The following is a 17,669-nucleotide window of genomic DNA, read 5'->3' as shown; positions in this document are numbered from 1 at the left end:
GTGGTTCCATTCCAAGTTTTCTAAGGAATCTCCATACTGCTTTCCAATTGGTTGTACCAAGTTGCAGTCCCACCGGCAATGTAACTGTTTTCCAGATTGGTTGTACCAATTTACAGTCCCACCAGCAATGTATGAGAGTGCCTTTTCCCCCATACTCTCACCAACATTTATTGTTGTCTGTATTTTTGATACCTGCTATTTTGACTGGCATGAGTGAAATCTTAGGAAAACTACCTCATTCATATTAGCCTCAAAACAAAACATAACAACAACAACAAACAACAACAACAAAAAAAAACCTTGGGAATCAACTTAACAAAAGAGGTGAAAGACCTCTACAATGAAAACTACAGAACACTAAAGAAAGAAACTGAAGAAGACCTTAGAAAATGGAAATATCTCCCTTGGCTTGGATAGGCAGAATTAATATTGTCAAAATGATCATACTACCAAAAGCATTATACAGATTTAATGCAAGTCCAATCAAAATCCCAATGACATTCCTCATAGAAATAGACAAAGCAGTCATGAAATTCATCTGGAAAAATAAGAGACCCAGAAGAGCTAAAGCAACCCTTAGCAAGAAGAGTGAAGCAGGTGACATCACTATACCAGACCTTAAACTATACAACAGAGCAACAGTAACAAAACCAGCATGGTATTGGCACCAAAATAGATTTGTAGACCAATGGTACAGAAGAGAGGACACAAAGACTAACCCACGTAATTACATCTTATATTTAGTTATCTTATCACATAATTAGTTATCTTATATTTGACAAAGGCACCAAAAATGTACATTGGAGAAAAGATAGCCTCTTCAATAAATGGTGCTAGGAAAATTGGAAATCCATATGCAACCAAATGAAATTAAACCCCTATCTCTTACCATATACAAAACTCAACTCAAAGTGGATCAAGACCTAGGAATTAAACCAGAGACACTGCATCTATTAGAAGAAAAAGTAGGCACAAATCTCCATCATATGGGATTAGGCCCCAATTTCCTTAATAAGACTCAAGAATCAATAAATGGGATGGAATCAAAATAAAAAGTTTCTTCTCAGCAAAAGAAACAATCAGTGAGGTGAGAGCCTACTAATTGGGAAAAAATTCTTACCACACACACGTCAGATAGAGCACTAATTTCTAGAATATATAAAGAACTCAAAAATCTTAACATTAAAAAAAAAAAAACACAAATAACCCAACCATTAAATGGACCAAGGGACTGAACAGATAACTTCTCAGAAGAGGATATACAATCAATCAACAAATATATGAAAAAATGTTCAACATTTCTAGCAATTAGAGAAATGCAAATCAAAACTTCTCTAAGATTTCATCTCACTTCAGTCAGAATGCCAGCTATTATGAAGACAAATAACAATAAGTGTTGGTGAGGATGTGGGAGAAAAGGCACACTCATACATTGCTGGTGGGACTACAAATTGGTGCAGCCAATATGGAAAGCAGTATGAACAATCCTTGGAAAACTGGGAATGGAACCACCATTTGACCCAGCTATCTCACTCCTTGATCTATACCCAAAGGACGTAAAAACAGCATACTACAGGGACACAACACATCAATGTTTATAGCAGCACAATTCACAATAACTAAACTGTGGAACCAACCTAGATGCCCTTCAATAGATGACCAGATAAAGAAAATGTAGTATATATACACAATGGAATATTATTCAGCATTAAAAGAAAATAAATTCATGGCGTTTTCAGGTAAATGGATGAAGCTGGAGAATATAATGCTAAGTGAAATTAGCCAATCCCAAAAAGCCAAATGCTAAATGATTTCTCTGATTTAAGGATGCTGATCCATAATATGCTGTGTGTGGGGGCAGGGGGGACATGGAGGATTAAATAAACTCTAGATAGAGTAAAGGGGAGGGAGGAAAGATGGGGGTATAGGGGTAGGAATGATGGTGGAACGTGATGGTCATCATTACCCTAAGTACATGTAAGAAGACATGAAGGATGTGACTCTACTTTGTGTACAACCAGAGATATGAAAAATTATGCTCTGTATGTGTAATATGAATTATAATGCATTCTGTTGTCATATATAACAAATCAAAATTTTTTAAAAATGGAAAGATCTCCCATACTCTTGGATAGGCAAAATTAATATTGTCAAAATGGCCATACTACCTTAGCATTATACAGATTCAAGGTGATTCCAATTAAAATTCCAATGTCATTCCTTATAAAAACAGAAAAAGCAATCATGAAATTCATTTGGAAAAATAAGAGACCCAGAATAGCCAAAACAATCCTTAGCAAGAAGAGTGAAGCAGGAAGCATCACAATACCAGACACTAAACTATACCATGGAGCTACAGTAACAAAAGCAACATGGTATTGGCACCAAAACAGACTTGTAGACCAATGGTACAGAGTAGAAGATACAGAGACAAACCCACATAAATATAGTTATCTCACACTAGACAAAGGTGCCAAAAACATACAGTGGAGAAAAGACAGCCTCTTCAACAAATGGTGCTGAGAGAACTGGAAATCCATATGCAGCAAAATGATTTTTATAAACCCCTATCTCTCACCATGCACAAAATTCAACTCAAAGTGGATCAAGGACCTAGGAATTAGTCCAGAGACCCTGTGCGTAACAGAGGAAAAAGTAGGCCCAAATCTTCATCATGTCAGATTAGGTCCCAACTTCCTTAACAAGACTCCTAAAGCTCAAGAAATAAAATCAATGATTAATAAATGGGATGGACTCAAACTGAAATGCTTCTTCTCAGGAAAAGAAACAACCAATGAGGTGAAGAAAGAGGCTACATTTTTGCCACACACACGTGTCAGATAGAAAACTAATCTCTAGGATATATAAAGAACTCAAAAAACTGAACACCAAAAACACAAAGAACCCAATAAAAAATAGGCTAAGGAGCTGAACAGACACTTCTCAGAAGAAGATAAAATTATTTTAAAAAATATATTTCTGATCTATAATTTTCTTTCCTTGTAATAAACTCTAGTAATGATTTCTACACATCCATGTTCACTGGCTTTGTTCTAACAGCCAAAAATATTTTGAGGAAGAGAAAAAAAAATCTGATAGGATAAATACCAGAGAGAGTTTGGGTGGAGCTTCAGGAGAAAGGAAAGGGAAAAACCTAAGCCAGTGTACAATCTGGAAACAATTAGTCTCAAACTAACACAGAGATAGCTCTGGGCTGCTTGTGAACCATTCTATATCAATTGCAAAATATTCAGAAAATAAATCACTAAAGTAAATGATAATCTTAGGGAGCTAGAGTTAATAGGAATTCCAAGATTAAAGACAGGTTATGGCTGATGTCTAATACGGAGCTTGACAGTCCTTTACAGTTTATCCAAGACAGTCTGATTTATGCATGATGTTCTGATATAATCATTACCAGCACTACCTTTACTTCTTAAAGTGTCCTAGTTTGGTTGATAAATTATACAGGTACATTATTTACATAGCACCCACTTCTAACAGTGAAAAAATAGATGCAATTAATTAACTGAAAGGCAAATGCAATATTATATACTGGAATTGTAATCTACTCCTTTTGTATTTGAACCACAATTCTCCTAAAAATGAAAAATAATATAAAACAAACTGTGTTCAAAAATAAATACAGATAAGGATGTAGAAAATCAGAACAAGCCAAAAACAAGTAAGGAGACTAAATCAATAAACATCTCCCCAAAAAAGAAAAGCCCAGGACTGGATGGTTTCACTGCTGACTCTTACCACACCTTTAAAGAAGAACTAATGCTCATGCTTCTCACACTATTCTAAAAAAATTGAAAGAGATGAAACCCTTCCAAATTCATTCTGTAAGGCCAACATTAACTGGTATCAAAACCAGACAAGGACACATCAACCAAAAAGAAATCTACAGACTAATATCCCTAATGAACATAGACACAAAGATTCTCAACCAAAGACTGGCAACTTGACTCAGGATCAAGTGAGATTTATTCCAGAGATACAAGGATGGTTCAACATAAGCAAATCAATATGTGCAAAAAAAAAAAAAAAAAAAAACAACAACCCTCTATGAACCATCAATATATGAATAAAAAGCATTTGATAAAATTTGACATTCCTTTGTGATTAAAAAAAAAATCTTCAAAAATCAGTTATAGGAACTAGGGTTGTGACTCAGCAGTAGAGCACTGGCTAGCACTTGTGAGGCCCTAGGTTCAATCTTCAGCACCATATAAAAATAAATAAAATAAAGGTATTGTATCCAACTACAACTAAAAAATAAATAATAGGTTTTTAAAATCAGTTAACTACCTCAATGCAATAAAGGCTACATGTGACAAACCCTAAGCCAACATTATACTACATGTGTAAAAGCAGAAATATGTTCCTCTAAGATGAGGAACAAGACAAAGGTGTTCACTTTCACCACTCTTATTCAATATTGTATTAGAAGTCTTAGCCAGAGCAATAAAGCAAGAGAAGAAATAAAGGACATCCAAAGAGTAAAAGGAAAAAAACAAATAACCCAATCAACAAATGGGCCAAGGACTTGAACAGACACTTTTCAGAAGAGGATATACAATCAATCAACAAATACATGAAAAAATGCTCACCATCTCTAGCAATCAGAGAAATGCAAATTAAAACTACTCTAAGATAGCATCTCACTCCAATAAGAATGGCAGCCATTATGAAGTCAAACAACAATAAGTGCTGGCAAGGATGGGGCGGGGGTATACTCATACATTGCTGGTGGGACTGCAAATTGGTGCAACCAATTTGGAAAGCAGTATGGAGATTCCTTGGAAAGCTGGGAATGGAACCACCATTGACCCCACTATTCCCCTTCTCGGACTATACCCAAAAGACCTAAAAAGAGCATACCACAGGGACACAGCCACATCAATGTTTATAGCAGCACAATTCCACAATAGCTAGAATGTGGAACCAACCTAGATGCCCTTCAATAGATGAATGGATTAAAAAAATGTGGCATATATACACAATGGAATATTACTCAGCACTAAAAAATAACAAGATCATGGCATTTGCAGGAAAATGGATGGCATTAGAGCAGATTACGCTAAATGAAGTTAGCCAATCCCTAAAAAACAAATGCCGAATGTCTTCTCTGATATAAGGGCAGTGACTCAAAATGGGATAGGAAGGAAAAGCATGAGAAGAAGACTACCACTAAATAGGGAATAGAGGTGGGAGGGAAAAAGAGGGAGAAGAGGAGTTGCACGGAAGATGGAAGGAGACCCTCATCGTTATATGGAATACATGTATGATGTTGTGATGAGAAAAAAAAAAAAGTGTGTCACATTAGATTGGATAGAAAGAAATGATGGGAGGGGAGGGGAGGGGAGGAGTAGGGGGGATAGGAAGGACAGCAGAATAGAATAGACATTATGATTGCTGTATGTGTATAGGTGACTCTATGACCAGTGTGATTCTGCAATCTGTACAATTAGAAAAATGAGAAATTATACCCCAATGATTCAAATGTATGAATTGCCAAGATCATTGTAATGTCATGTGTAGCTAATAAAAAAATTAAATTAAATTTAAAAAAATTAAAATAAAATAAAATTTCTAATTTTATTTCATCATGATCTGAAAAAAATAAAGATCAACCTCCATGTTGCAGACAACTTTATTTTATATAGAGAAAAATCTGAAGATTCTACCAAAACTGTTAAAACTGATAAATCAGTAAGATTGCAGGATACAAAATCAACATAAAGATCAGTAGTTTTATAGTTTTAACTGTATTCAAACAAAGTTTTGTGATACCACCTTTACAAATGTATAGGATATTTCATTAACATTGCTAACTGCTCATGCAGTTAAACACTGTGGAAATTCAACTGACGTGTAAATTTCGATAACTTCAAATGACACATATAATCCAAAACCTTGTCCCATCTACATTTTCAGTCAATATGAAAGAATCCCTTTCTGTTTCCACAGTTAAGCAAATGTCTCCTTCTGAGATTTTTTTTGTTTGTTCCAAAGGAAAAAGATATCTAATATAAGAATTTAGCAGAAGCCAGTGGTGTTTCTTTGCATGTCTCAATTTTAAAATACTTAACATAAATCACTTTTAGAATGACAGAATAGGAAAGAATGTAATTAGTTCTTTTGTTTCTGGCTTCACCCTTAACATGAAATTCTATGAGACTTTGTAAAAGTTGCCTAATTTTTTGTCCTTCAGTCATCACTGCAATTCTTCAAACCCGAGAAGCCCAGGAAAAAAGAAAAAAATGATTAAAGTATTTAAAATGTGTACTTTAATATGGTAATCTTTCTAAAACTAACTGGCATTCATTCCTTATGTTAACATTCATTGAGAACTTGATCAGGATGTATTAAAAACAAAATAAAGATCTCTTCATTTGCTAATGTGATGAGAAAAAGTCAATAAAATCAAATTAGCTCAAAAGCAATGAAAAAAGCAATATGGGACAATCAGAGTTGATGTCTATATTCTTAGCTAGTTGTATAAACAAAAAAAACACAGATAAAACATAAACTTTAAATACTTTTTTGGCTTTTGAATCTCTGTGATTTTTTAAAAGAAGCACACAATGGAATGTTTGGTAATGACCACAGTGCCATCTAGATTTAAGAAGATTAACCCTCAACACAATCCCATCTATAAAAATTAAATAAATAAAAATTCAAAAAGAAAACCAGTAGCTTTTTAATACACTGATAACAAAACTGCTGAGAAAGAAATCAAGAAAGTAATCCCATTCACAATAGCTACAATAAATAAATAAATATTTTTTTAAATACCTAGGAATAAATTTAACCAAGGAAGTTGTTGATATCTACAATGAAACTTACAAAACATCAATGAAAGAATTCATAGAAGATGGAGAAAAATGGAAAGACATCCCATGTTCATGGATGGGAAGAATTAATATTATTAAAATGTCCATGCTACCCAAAGCAATCTACTGAGTCAATGCAATTCCAATCAAATGCTTTCTTCACAAAAATAGACAGCACACTTCTAAAATCTATACAGAACCCACTAAAGAGCCAAATCAATCTTCAGCTAGAAGAACAATACTAAAGGCTTTATAATATCTGACTTTAAAACTTATTATAAAGCGATAGTAACCAATATAGCATGGTATGGGCATAAAAACGCACAAACAATTAAAACAGAATAGGGATCTCAGAAATAAATTCATGTATTTATAACCAATTGATTTTTGACAAAGGCAGTAAGAACAAATGTTACACATATGCACATGCTATATATAGCTCTAAAGCAAACCAGGCTTCCTTTGTAAGTACACACATACAGCACAAGTGCTAGGCATAGAAGAAACTCAAAGTGTATCAATATGTTTTAACACTCAAGGCCTGGCATCCTGTTCATACTAAAAATAATTTTGAAAATAAATTTTGTAAATATAAAAGAAACTTATTTTTAAAATGTTTAAACAAGGTTCTTCAATAAATGGTGCTTGGAAAACTGGATATCCATGTGCAGAAGAAAGAAGCCTGCCATATACAAAAATCAACTCAAAATGAATCAAGAACTTAAATATAAGTCTTGAACCTATGAAACAACCAGAAGAAAACGGGAGAGAAAATACTTCAGGACATTAATCTGGGCAAAGGTTTTTTGGATATGACCCTAAAAGCACAGGCAACAAAAGCAAAAAATTTTAACAAATGGATTATATCAAATTAAAAAGCTTTGTACCACAAAGAAAATAATCAAGAGTGAAAAGACAACTCACAGAATATAAGAAAACATCTGATAACTACTGATCCAATAAGTGATTAATATCCAGAACATAAGGATATCAAAGAATTCAACAGTTAAAAAAAAAGAAAGAAAAATTTAATTTAAAGATGAGCAAGTGACCTGAAATTTTTAAGTGGCAAATTTTGATATATAGAAAACCAAGGCACGGTGGTGCACATCTGTAATCCCAGCAGCTTGGGAGGCTGAGATAGGAGCAATGTGAATTCAAAGCCAGCCTCAGCAAAAACAAGGTGCTAAGCAACTCAGTGAGACCCTGTCTCTAAATAAAATAAAAAATAGAGCTAGGGATGTGGCTCAGTGGTCGAGTGCTCCTGAGTTCAATCTCCAGTAACAAAACAAAACAAACAAAAAAAAATGTTATATAATGTTCTCCTATATTATGGTTTCTATCACATGCTGTGTTGTATTACATAATTTGCTATATAATCCTTTGGATCTTCTGCTGTACCTAGCATAGTACTTTGCACAGTTCGAACTCTTAGAACAAAATGAATACTGCATTTTATTTTCAGGTACGAAGACAAGCCTGTACCTATGGTCATAACCTCAATCAATAGTATGGGTATAACAGAGTAAAAGTCAGAAAGAATGATTTCTCTCTAGCCCTCAGTTTATAAAACCTCAGAGTCAACAAATATTTAATAATTTTCAAGTATTATACAGTGGAATGGTTGCCATACTGAGACCTCTCTTTGCTTTATAAGTCAAGTCCCTGGATCCGTTTGGCTCTGACAAAAATTCCACACGTAAATGTTTATCAAAAAGTACAGCTATGAAAAGAGTCACTATAACCTTCTTCTAGCTAACAGAATATTGGAATTACATTTTCATTTAATTCTAAGTCTTTTGCTTTTGACAACCAGTATGAAAATTAAATTACAACAAGGCAGGAATTCAGCAAAGATCACAACAAAAAGTACACTTAGTTTTACCTAATGACTGAAAAAGTTTCAACCTTATCACTCCACCATATCATATCCACTCATAGATGATACAAAAACAAGTATTAGATAAATTAAATATACAAACACATAAAATAATGAAAGAACTAAAGATTCTATATGTGTTTTAATATAATATTTGTGTTTCAATGTATGTGGATACTGCACACAAACTAAGATTTTTCAGCCACATCTCTACAAGAATTCTAAAACTGGGAATTTACTCTTAGAATTAATCTTAAAAATAAAATTATTAATGGTCTCAGTAATTCATCTGTTCTACTCTTCAAATCTATACACAAACAATTGAAATGTATAGTTATATTAGATAGAACTGTTTCGTTTTAATAAAATCAATTGGATTAACATGCCATCTAACCTGTAGCTGTTTTTCTGGATGATACCATCTGATGTGTCCTGTACTTCTTTAGCAGAAAATTCTAAAAGGTGCCTCCTTTGATTTGCAGGGCTCACGTTAGGGTTCATTCTTCTAGAATCCTGTTCCAGCATGCTGAAAATTTTAAAAACATAAAACAACCGTTAAAATTAAAATGTCACATATACATGTATATGACTTCCTTTATAGGTCCACACATGCAGCAAAAATGTTAGGCATAGTAGAAAGTCAAAACAACATGTTGATATGTTTAAATACTCTAGGCTTAGCATCCTGTACATATAACAATAATCTTGAAAATAATTTTTTAAGTAAAAAGAACGTTATTTGTAAATGTTTAAACAAAAGGAATTCTATGTGTTTATAAAACCCTATGTTATCATAAAGTTGCTTGTTATAGCTTGGATCTTAAATGTCCTCTAAAAGTCCATGTGTTGAATGAAGGCCTAATCTCAGTCCATGGCACTGTTCAGACATGACAGAAACTTTAGAAGGTGGGGCGTGGTAGAAGGATGTTAGTCCAACTAGTATGTACCCTTGAATAAATATTGGGACCCCAAGCCCCTCCTCATCCTCTCTCTTTCACTTCCTAACCACCATAAGGTGAATAAGCCTACTTTGCCACATGCTCTTGTGATCGATCATGCGCTGTGCCACCAAAGTCCCAAAGCAACAGTGCCAAGTGATCACAGACTGAAACCTCTAAAATCATGAGCCAAAATAAGCCTTTCCTTTTTTAAGATGATTTATCTCAGGTATTTGTTATAGTAATGGAAAGCTGACAAACACAAAACGTATACACACAAAAGTATACAAACTAGAAATATGTACAACCTACATATAAACACATTCTAAACTTAGATAATAATTGAAATAAGTCCTCCTGGATGCTGCAAATTGATGTTTTCAATTAGAGAATGCTTCAAATGAAATAAGAATTATTCTCTTTTGATAGTCAAATTTGTTATTAGCCTTTTGCAAATCCAAGAGGCAATCTATCAAATAAAACTAACAAAAAATTTACCTTAAAAATACTTCTATTTTTATTTACATGTAAAATTTTTTGTTTACTTCTTTCTCCCCACCCTTGCTAATACCTTTTTTCATCAATGTATATTCTCCCGATAGGTACAAGCATTTGGGGACAAAAAATACATAATGTCTCATATATTGATACCTATATCAAATATTCCAATAGTTTTTTAACACTTTTAATTCATTAATCAGATTAAATTGGTGGCTTGGAAACCTGGCTCACCAATAACATTTTTATGTGATTGCTGTATTTCATGATGCCACATATATAATTTACACTATTCATAATCTTGAAATCCATTACAAAGAGTGCAACCTCCCTAGTTAGGCATAAAAGATTCTATTTAGAGGAATGAAGTGAAAAAAGAAAGTAGAGCTGATGGAAAAGGTTAATGGTCGCATGGTTCTAAAAGGAGTTCTCTGGGATGTAATAGCTTACCTCCAAAGATGGGGAGAACAGTGTTGGGGGGAGAGCAGTGTTGGAGGGAGGCAGATGTATCTTTCTAGAATCTTTCTGATCTTTTATTATATAATATTTCCCATTCTCCCCTTTAGCCCTAGCAATCATTGCTGCCCAGTGATTCTCACATGGTATGCTGTGGCATTTTGGCACACTGTAAACTCAGAGTTTACAAGTTATAAACTCTGAAATTATGGCCATTGCATAAAATTTAATTTTGTCACAATCGAGGCTACATTTTTTAATTACAATTGTAGATTTCAGACTGAATGTTTACTTGCTATAAAAGAGGTAAAGGGCCTAGTGGAATACCTAAATAAACTTAGCCTCATAAGTATTTAAGAAAACATGAGACAAGCAGTAAATGATAACAATGGGGTTGGGGGCTGTAATTAATTAAAGAATTTTTTTGTTTTGAGATTTACATTTTTAAAATTATTTATTTTATAATTTTTTCATGTGTGGTGCCAAAAAATAAAAATCTACTTAAGCAAAATCAAAGTCATGAACTTTCCCTTAGGTTGACATAACCTCAGTTCATTCAACCCCTACTCCATTGTATTATTAAAATGATCATATTAACATTCCCATTTGACTGCAGCACTCCCAGTTCCCTCCAACTAGATCTATCACTCTAATTATTAAGAGTTTCCTGCCAGGCGCCATGGTTCATGCCAGTAATCCCAATGGCTCAGTAAGTTGAGGCATGCTAGGTAAGCACTCTACCATTGAATTACATCACCAGCCCTTTTATTTATTTATTTATTTTTTTAAATTTTGAGCCAGGGTCTAAGTAACTTGCCCAGGATCTGGAGTTCTAAGCCAGCTTCAGCAAATTAGTGAGGCCCTAAGCAACTCAGCAAGACCTTATCTTTAAATAGAATACAAAAAGGGCTAGGGATGTGGCTTGGTCATTAAGCGCCTCTGGGTTTAATCCCCAGTACCACCAAAAAAAAAAAAAAAAAATCTTTTTTCCTCTTGTTTTAACCAGAAATGTGCTTCCTCATAATTTCCAATTTTTGGTACTAATTCTGGACTCTGACTATTCAGAACAAGTGTAAGCAACCCTTCTTTCACTGTCCAAAGACATCTAACATCCCCCCTCCCAGGCCTTCCTTTTTAAGTCTATGGTTTCTTGGTTCTTTCACATGTTCCTCTTTATAGCAGTCGTGGTTTCCTTCAGCACATTTGGTCACATCCTGTTTGCATGCTTCTCAGAGGTGGTATCCAGCATTGGCCACAGTGCTTCTCAAGTGGAATGACCATTGCAGGATAATTCCTTGCCTTGTTCTAGATAATACTTTAACGATACAGTCTAATGTCATAAAAGCTTTTTTAGTTAGTCTTCATACTCTAGTTAAATTGATCCTGGATTAATTAAAATCCTAAGACTTTTCTTATAAACTGATTTTGAATCTTTTCCTTCCCTTCTCTCCCTCTCTCCCCTTCGATTCTAAATATATTTGAACTTTTACAGACATCTGAATAATTTACATATATTACATATTCCTTTTAAAATATCATTTTGAGCTAAGCGTCATGGGACATGTTCTATAATCCTAGGTACTCAGGAGGGTGAGGCAAGAGGTCTGCAAGTTCAAGGGGGAGGGGAGGAGGAAGGGGGAAGGGGAAGGAAGGAAGGAATGAAGGCATTTTGTCTATCTACAACTGAAAATAAATTAAAAATGCTTTGAGTTTAACTATTTGCTCAGTCTGTTTTATCTGTAATTAGACTGCACTATAATTACTTAGCCACACTTGTTGGAAATGAATTTTGATGTTGACTCATAAGTGGTCACTATTTTTCCCACTCTCCATGTTGGTAATGATTTAATACTGTATGACAACATACCCTTAATTATACCTAATTTTATATTTTTTTAGACAAAGAGCCCAGATCTCATTGAATAGACTTCAAAAAAATCATCTTCACAACACTAATATTACACATAGTCAACAAAATATTTTAAACAAGAGAAACAGTAAGGGGGCAAAAATTAGGATCCAAACAGTCTGAGTTTCAATGATATTATCTACCCATTGAAAAGATAAATTGCATATTTAACAATTTTGTTAAGAAACTTTTCATGCTCTTTTTAAAAAATATTCTTCTTAGTCATAGATGGACATAATACTTTTATTTTATTTATTTGTTTTTACGTGGTGCTGAGGATCAAATCCAGTGCCTCACAGGTGCTAGGCAAACACTCTACCACTGAGCCACAACCCCAGCCTACTTTTCAAGTTATTTACTTGTTTTTTTTTTTTTTTGATTTTTATGGCAGTTTGGCCTCCAATCCCTGTAAATTTTCAGTGTTAAGGTAAAATTGCCAAAAAAAAAAAAAAATTATAGAAATTTCTCTTATGTTTATATACAGACAAGCTAACATCCAATTCAGCTAAAAACAAAACATTATAAATACTAGAGCTCTGTGAAATGACCTACAGAAACTAAGGTTAGCCATGTAAATAATTGCAGATTTATGTTTCTCATTTTTATACGTATTTAAGAGACTTCTAAGAACTTTATTTCACTGCCAAAATTCAAAATTATCTAATTGTGACACTACAAATATTAAGAGGAATTTAACAGTCCTTGTAATGGCCAAATATACAAGAATATGAGAAAGTTATTATTGATATGAACTTTTAGATTCTTGGTCTGAGTGTTTGTTTCCATCATTCAATGTCCCTTTTTGTCACTTTTGGAAAAATTAAATCCCAAGAATGTGAAGAGAAGACTCAGTCCCAGGAAGAGTGAATGTAATGATTGTGTCCAATGTCTGTTTCTAGTTCATAATATTAATAAAGCAACCTAACCTAATCTCTTTATAATTAGTTTAAACCAGGTTCTATTCAGTATTTTTAAATAAACTAATAAAAAAAAAAGAAAATAGAAGTCTCTGATCTATGTCTCTATGATCAGAAACATGTTTTTCCACAAGAGTCACAATTGTTTTAAGCCACAAAATAATCATTACACCAAAAAACTTGCTCATGTCATGGGCCAATAAGCCTGAAAAGCATGGATTAATAAAACACAAACGATCTCAATTTCCCCAAAAGTCTGGAAGAAGTATTATAAGAATTGTTACTTTCCTTTTTCATTTGTGAAATTCTAAAAGCCAACAACTGTTGTGGATTATGAATAAAGCCATTTAATCCTTAAGATATGATTTAGATATCCAATCTTTATACCAAGTGGCTGAACATAAATTGGCACATCTCCAAGTCTACTCTACCCCTTGAAAATCTGCTTTCTTATGGTACAAGTAGGTCAATTTTAAATTTAAACCATCTTAGCATGTAAGATTCATACTGTTTCTTGTCTCCAAAAGAAACCATATGCTGGGTTGGGGATTTAACTCAGTGGCAGAGCACTTGCCCACCAGGCTCAAGGCCCTAGGTTCAATCTTCAGCACCAAACCAAAAAAAAAAAAAGAAAGAAAGGAAAAAGAAATCATATGGTGCTGCTGCTCAAACTACACTTGAAAAAAATGTAAGTTGAAAAGAACATGGAAAGCTTCAGGTTTGAATGTGGGAAGAGCACACAATCTGGAGAAAGAAGATCTGTGTTCAAAAACAATAACAAATATTTTGCTTGGTTTTCCTGAAATTCAAAGGAGACAGCAGATATGAACATGTTTGATAAAATCCAAAGAGGGTTAGTGATACAGCTGTGTTCCTGCTAGCCTGGTTCAGGATGCTCAAAACGGCAACTGGAGTGATCCTCTTAAAATTGGGGTCAGGTCATATGTCACTCCATAGCTCAAATTCTTTGATGGCTCCCCATTTCTATCATGGTAAAAGCCTAAATTTTTAAAAGGACCAAGGATTTTACTTCATTCAGCGTCTCTGGCTGTACTCCTACTACTTCCCCCCCCTTGCTTACTACAGCCAAACCACATGAATTTCCTTGAAAATACACACTTCCACCCTTGGATCCTTGCAATTGCTGTTCCATCTGCCAGGAATGCTCTTCCCCAAATATCCATACGGCTAGTCCTTTCATTTCCTTTAAGCCTCGGCTCAAATATCTGCTGAACAATGATCACTATATCTCCAACCACCACCCTCACAGTTGTTCAAACCATTTATCTTGCTACATTTTATTTCTTTGTACAACTTTATCATTTTACTTATTATGTGTCTTGTCTCTCTTCCCACTAGAAAATAAATTAAGGGGTATGCAGATTTCTGTTTTGTTCTAGGCATGCCTGGCTCATAGCAGGTGTTCTTTAAAAAAAAAAAAAATAACCAATAAATGAACTTCATGTACTATTCTACCTCTTGTCAAAAGAAAAATTCTTATCTTCATTTTAGGAAAATTAACTCATAACTCAAGAACAGCAGGTGGTAAACTCATTGCACTATTTCCAGAACCAGCAACAGAATATTTTGTTAATTTTCAATGCAATTGAGGCTAAAGAGGAAAAGACAGAGAGTTCTCAAGAGAGTTCTCCAAACTTAAAAAGGTTGTCTTCTCTCTGTTTATTGAGTGGTTCACAGGTTATTTTTACAGGCTGACAGTAACTGGGGATGATTTACTAGAAACAAAAATGTGGTTGAATGAAAAAATAAAGTCTTCAAGTAAAGATAAAAGAACACTCTAAACAGCAGTTCTCAGAGCCAGAGATTATCATACCATGGGAAGAAACATGCACTTTGCAAGGGCAATTTGCCAAATGAGAAAAAAAAAAATTCATTCAAAAAGCAATTAGAAAATCAGCATGACACTCAGGTCAAAGGTTGAATAATGTAGGCCTGGCTGGCCGAGGCCCAGGCTCTGCTGTCCAGGAGGGCCCTATAAGCTGCACTTGGAAGCTGGAAGATGGGAATCAATAAGGAACTAAAGTTCAAGAAAGTTCCAATAGGGGATCCAACATGGCGGCTGGCGAGGAAGCAGCACTTTCAGTATCTCCACATTAACAGGATCAGAAAGACCCATTAATACACCTAGATTCTACCTACTGAGAAACTTCTAGCAAAATTCCGCTGAAAGGAGACCTGCCGGGAATTAGTAAGTTTATTAGAGGTGACAGTTTGTCCCAGACGAGTGAATCTTGACCACACGGCGCAGAGGTCCAGTCCCGCGGCCTCCACCTGCCTGGCTCTGCAAGCGGCCCCTGGCGGCCCGGCACAGTGAGAAGGGTCCCCGCCCAGCCCCCGCCCTCCCGGCTCTGCGAACAGCCCCGCCCACCCGGCAAACGGCCCCTGCCCGGCTCAGGAGGCAACGTGAAGGGAATCTAACCAAACCTTTATGAAATAGCGAACTGGGAACTAAAACCAGAGATGGAGTCAGACCAGAGACAAGCCAGTCCACCCCTCCCTTCGGACACTCCGGCAAGGAGCCAGGGGCCCGCCATAGCAGAGAGGGGAAGTCACCAAAGTTCGGCCAACGAGATTCCTTCCCAGCGGAATCTACTTTAGCAGGGGTGTGACTCCCACCCACATCAGATACAAACAACCGGGAAATTTCAAAAATCTCTCCGTGGGCGTGACCATAAGGGCCAAGGGGCTCCCGACCCCCAACTCCCCCTAATGCCAGTGACATGGGCGTGACTGTAGGGGCGGAGGGAAGCAGAGAAGACTCCCCACCCCCAACTCCCCCAACCGCCAACTGAGAGGGCGTAACGTTAGGGGCGGAGGGAAAAAGAGGACACTCCAGACCCCCAACTCCTCCTACCGCCAGTGGAGTGGTTGTGATTGTAGGGGCTGAGGGAAGCAGAGGGGATCCTCCACCCCCAACTCCCATTACCACCAGAGGCGACACCAAAGGTCTTAGCCGCCAGCTTCCGAGGGTGTGCCCACCAAAGGGGTCCGGAAAAACTAAACTATTGACTCCCAGACCACAGCTCCACAGCACTGGGGCTTAGATGAATGACAGAGAGAGTGCTCAGTCATACAGGAAATAGGGCACGCGGTGGGGCTGAAAGTGTAACCAGATCATTGGGGAACCGCCTCCGGTGAGCAGGACCTGGCTGGCTGGCAGGAGGAAGGGGAGGAGGAGCCGTAGAAGTGAAACGGCTCTGGACCAACAAGATTGAGAGACTCCCAGGAGCCGCCTTACAGGGATTGCTGTCAACACACTGAGGGCAAAACTCAGCCCGGAGGGCACAACTTTGCCTACGGGAAGAGAAGAAAATGGATCTCTAAGACCTAATTTTCTTTCTTATTTTATTTTATTTTATTTTTTCTCTTCCCTTTTTCCCTCTTTCTTTCCCCTTCCAAGTTTTATTGTTCTTTCCATTCTCCTCTATGCTATCTAATTCCCTCTCCTTCTTTCTTTTCAAGAACACCTTCCTTCCCCTTCCCCCAACTTTCATCCCAAGCATTCCGTCCTCCATTTCGTGTAACTGTCTAAATGCAAATAGGTGAATGTTTCGAGGCCGTCTATAGTGCTCCTAAATACCTAGCTACTACCAACACCCTGATCCAATCGACCGATAGTATCCCCCTTCAGTAGAGCAATCTTCTAAAGTAGCCAAGACATACTAACCCTTATACCTTCATAGCACCTAACCTAAAGTCCTAAGAACAAACAACAAATCACTATATGCATACAAAATCTGGAAGCCCTTTATAAATTGAATGAACCAGCTCTAAAGTACAATAAAGCCCAACATCTCTAGGCATAATCTCCCACCACAAAAGAGAGACAACAGAGATATACAAAGCCAAAACAAATGTATAGGAGAAAGCAGTTACAAAGCAGTCAAACAGAGCTGGAAAGTAACGTGAACAACATGAAAAAACAAGGGAAAAAAGGATTAGAGATAATGCAGGACAACTTAAATCTACAGGAGGATCTAGAAGCATCAGAAACATGGACAGGGAAAGAAATCAAGGCATACCTAACTCAGATGGAACGGAATATTAGAGAAGACATGAGACAGCAAGTCCAAGCATTGAAAGTATATTTTGAAGACGAACTAAACAAACAAATTCAAACTGCAAAGAACGAGCTTTACCAGGAGAAAGAGATCTTAAAAAAAAAACCAAACAGTAATTTTAGAAATGCAAGAAACCATAAATCAGATT

General features: G+C 35.9%; 1 protein-coding gene across 2 annotated transcripts in view; it reads right to left on the bottom strand.

The window, feature by feature from the left end:
• The window catches only part of Atf6 (activating transcription factor 6), a 238,101-nt gene that overhangs the window by 132,504 nt on the left and 87,928 nt on the right, over positions 1–17,669 (bottom strand). For both annotated transcript variants that reach the window (XM_046428915.2, XM_046428916.2), the window contains exon 10: positions 9,116–9,247. In XM_046428915.2, the coding sequence (XP_046284871.1) occupies positions 9,116–9,247 (132 nt within the window). The remainder of the gene's footprint in view (positions 1–9,115; positions 9,248–17,669) is intronic.

Source organism: Marmota monax, unplaced genomic scaffold (genome assembly GCF_021218885.2).
Source record: "Marmota monax isolate L192 unplaced genomic scaffold, Marmota_monax_Labrador192_F-V1.1 WCK01_AAM20220418_F8-fsc00145, whole genome shotgun sequence".
Classification (NCBI taxonomy): Eukaryota; Metazoa; Chordata; class Mammalia; order Rodentia; family Sciuridae; genus Marmota; species Marmota monax.
The sequence above is the reverse complement of the archived record's forward strand: the minus strand, read 5'-3'. Positions and strand labels throughout refer to the sequence as shown.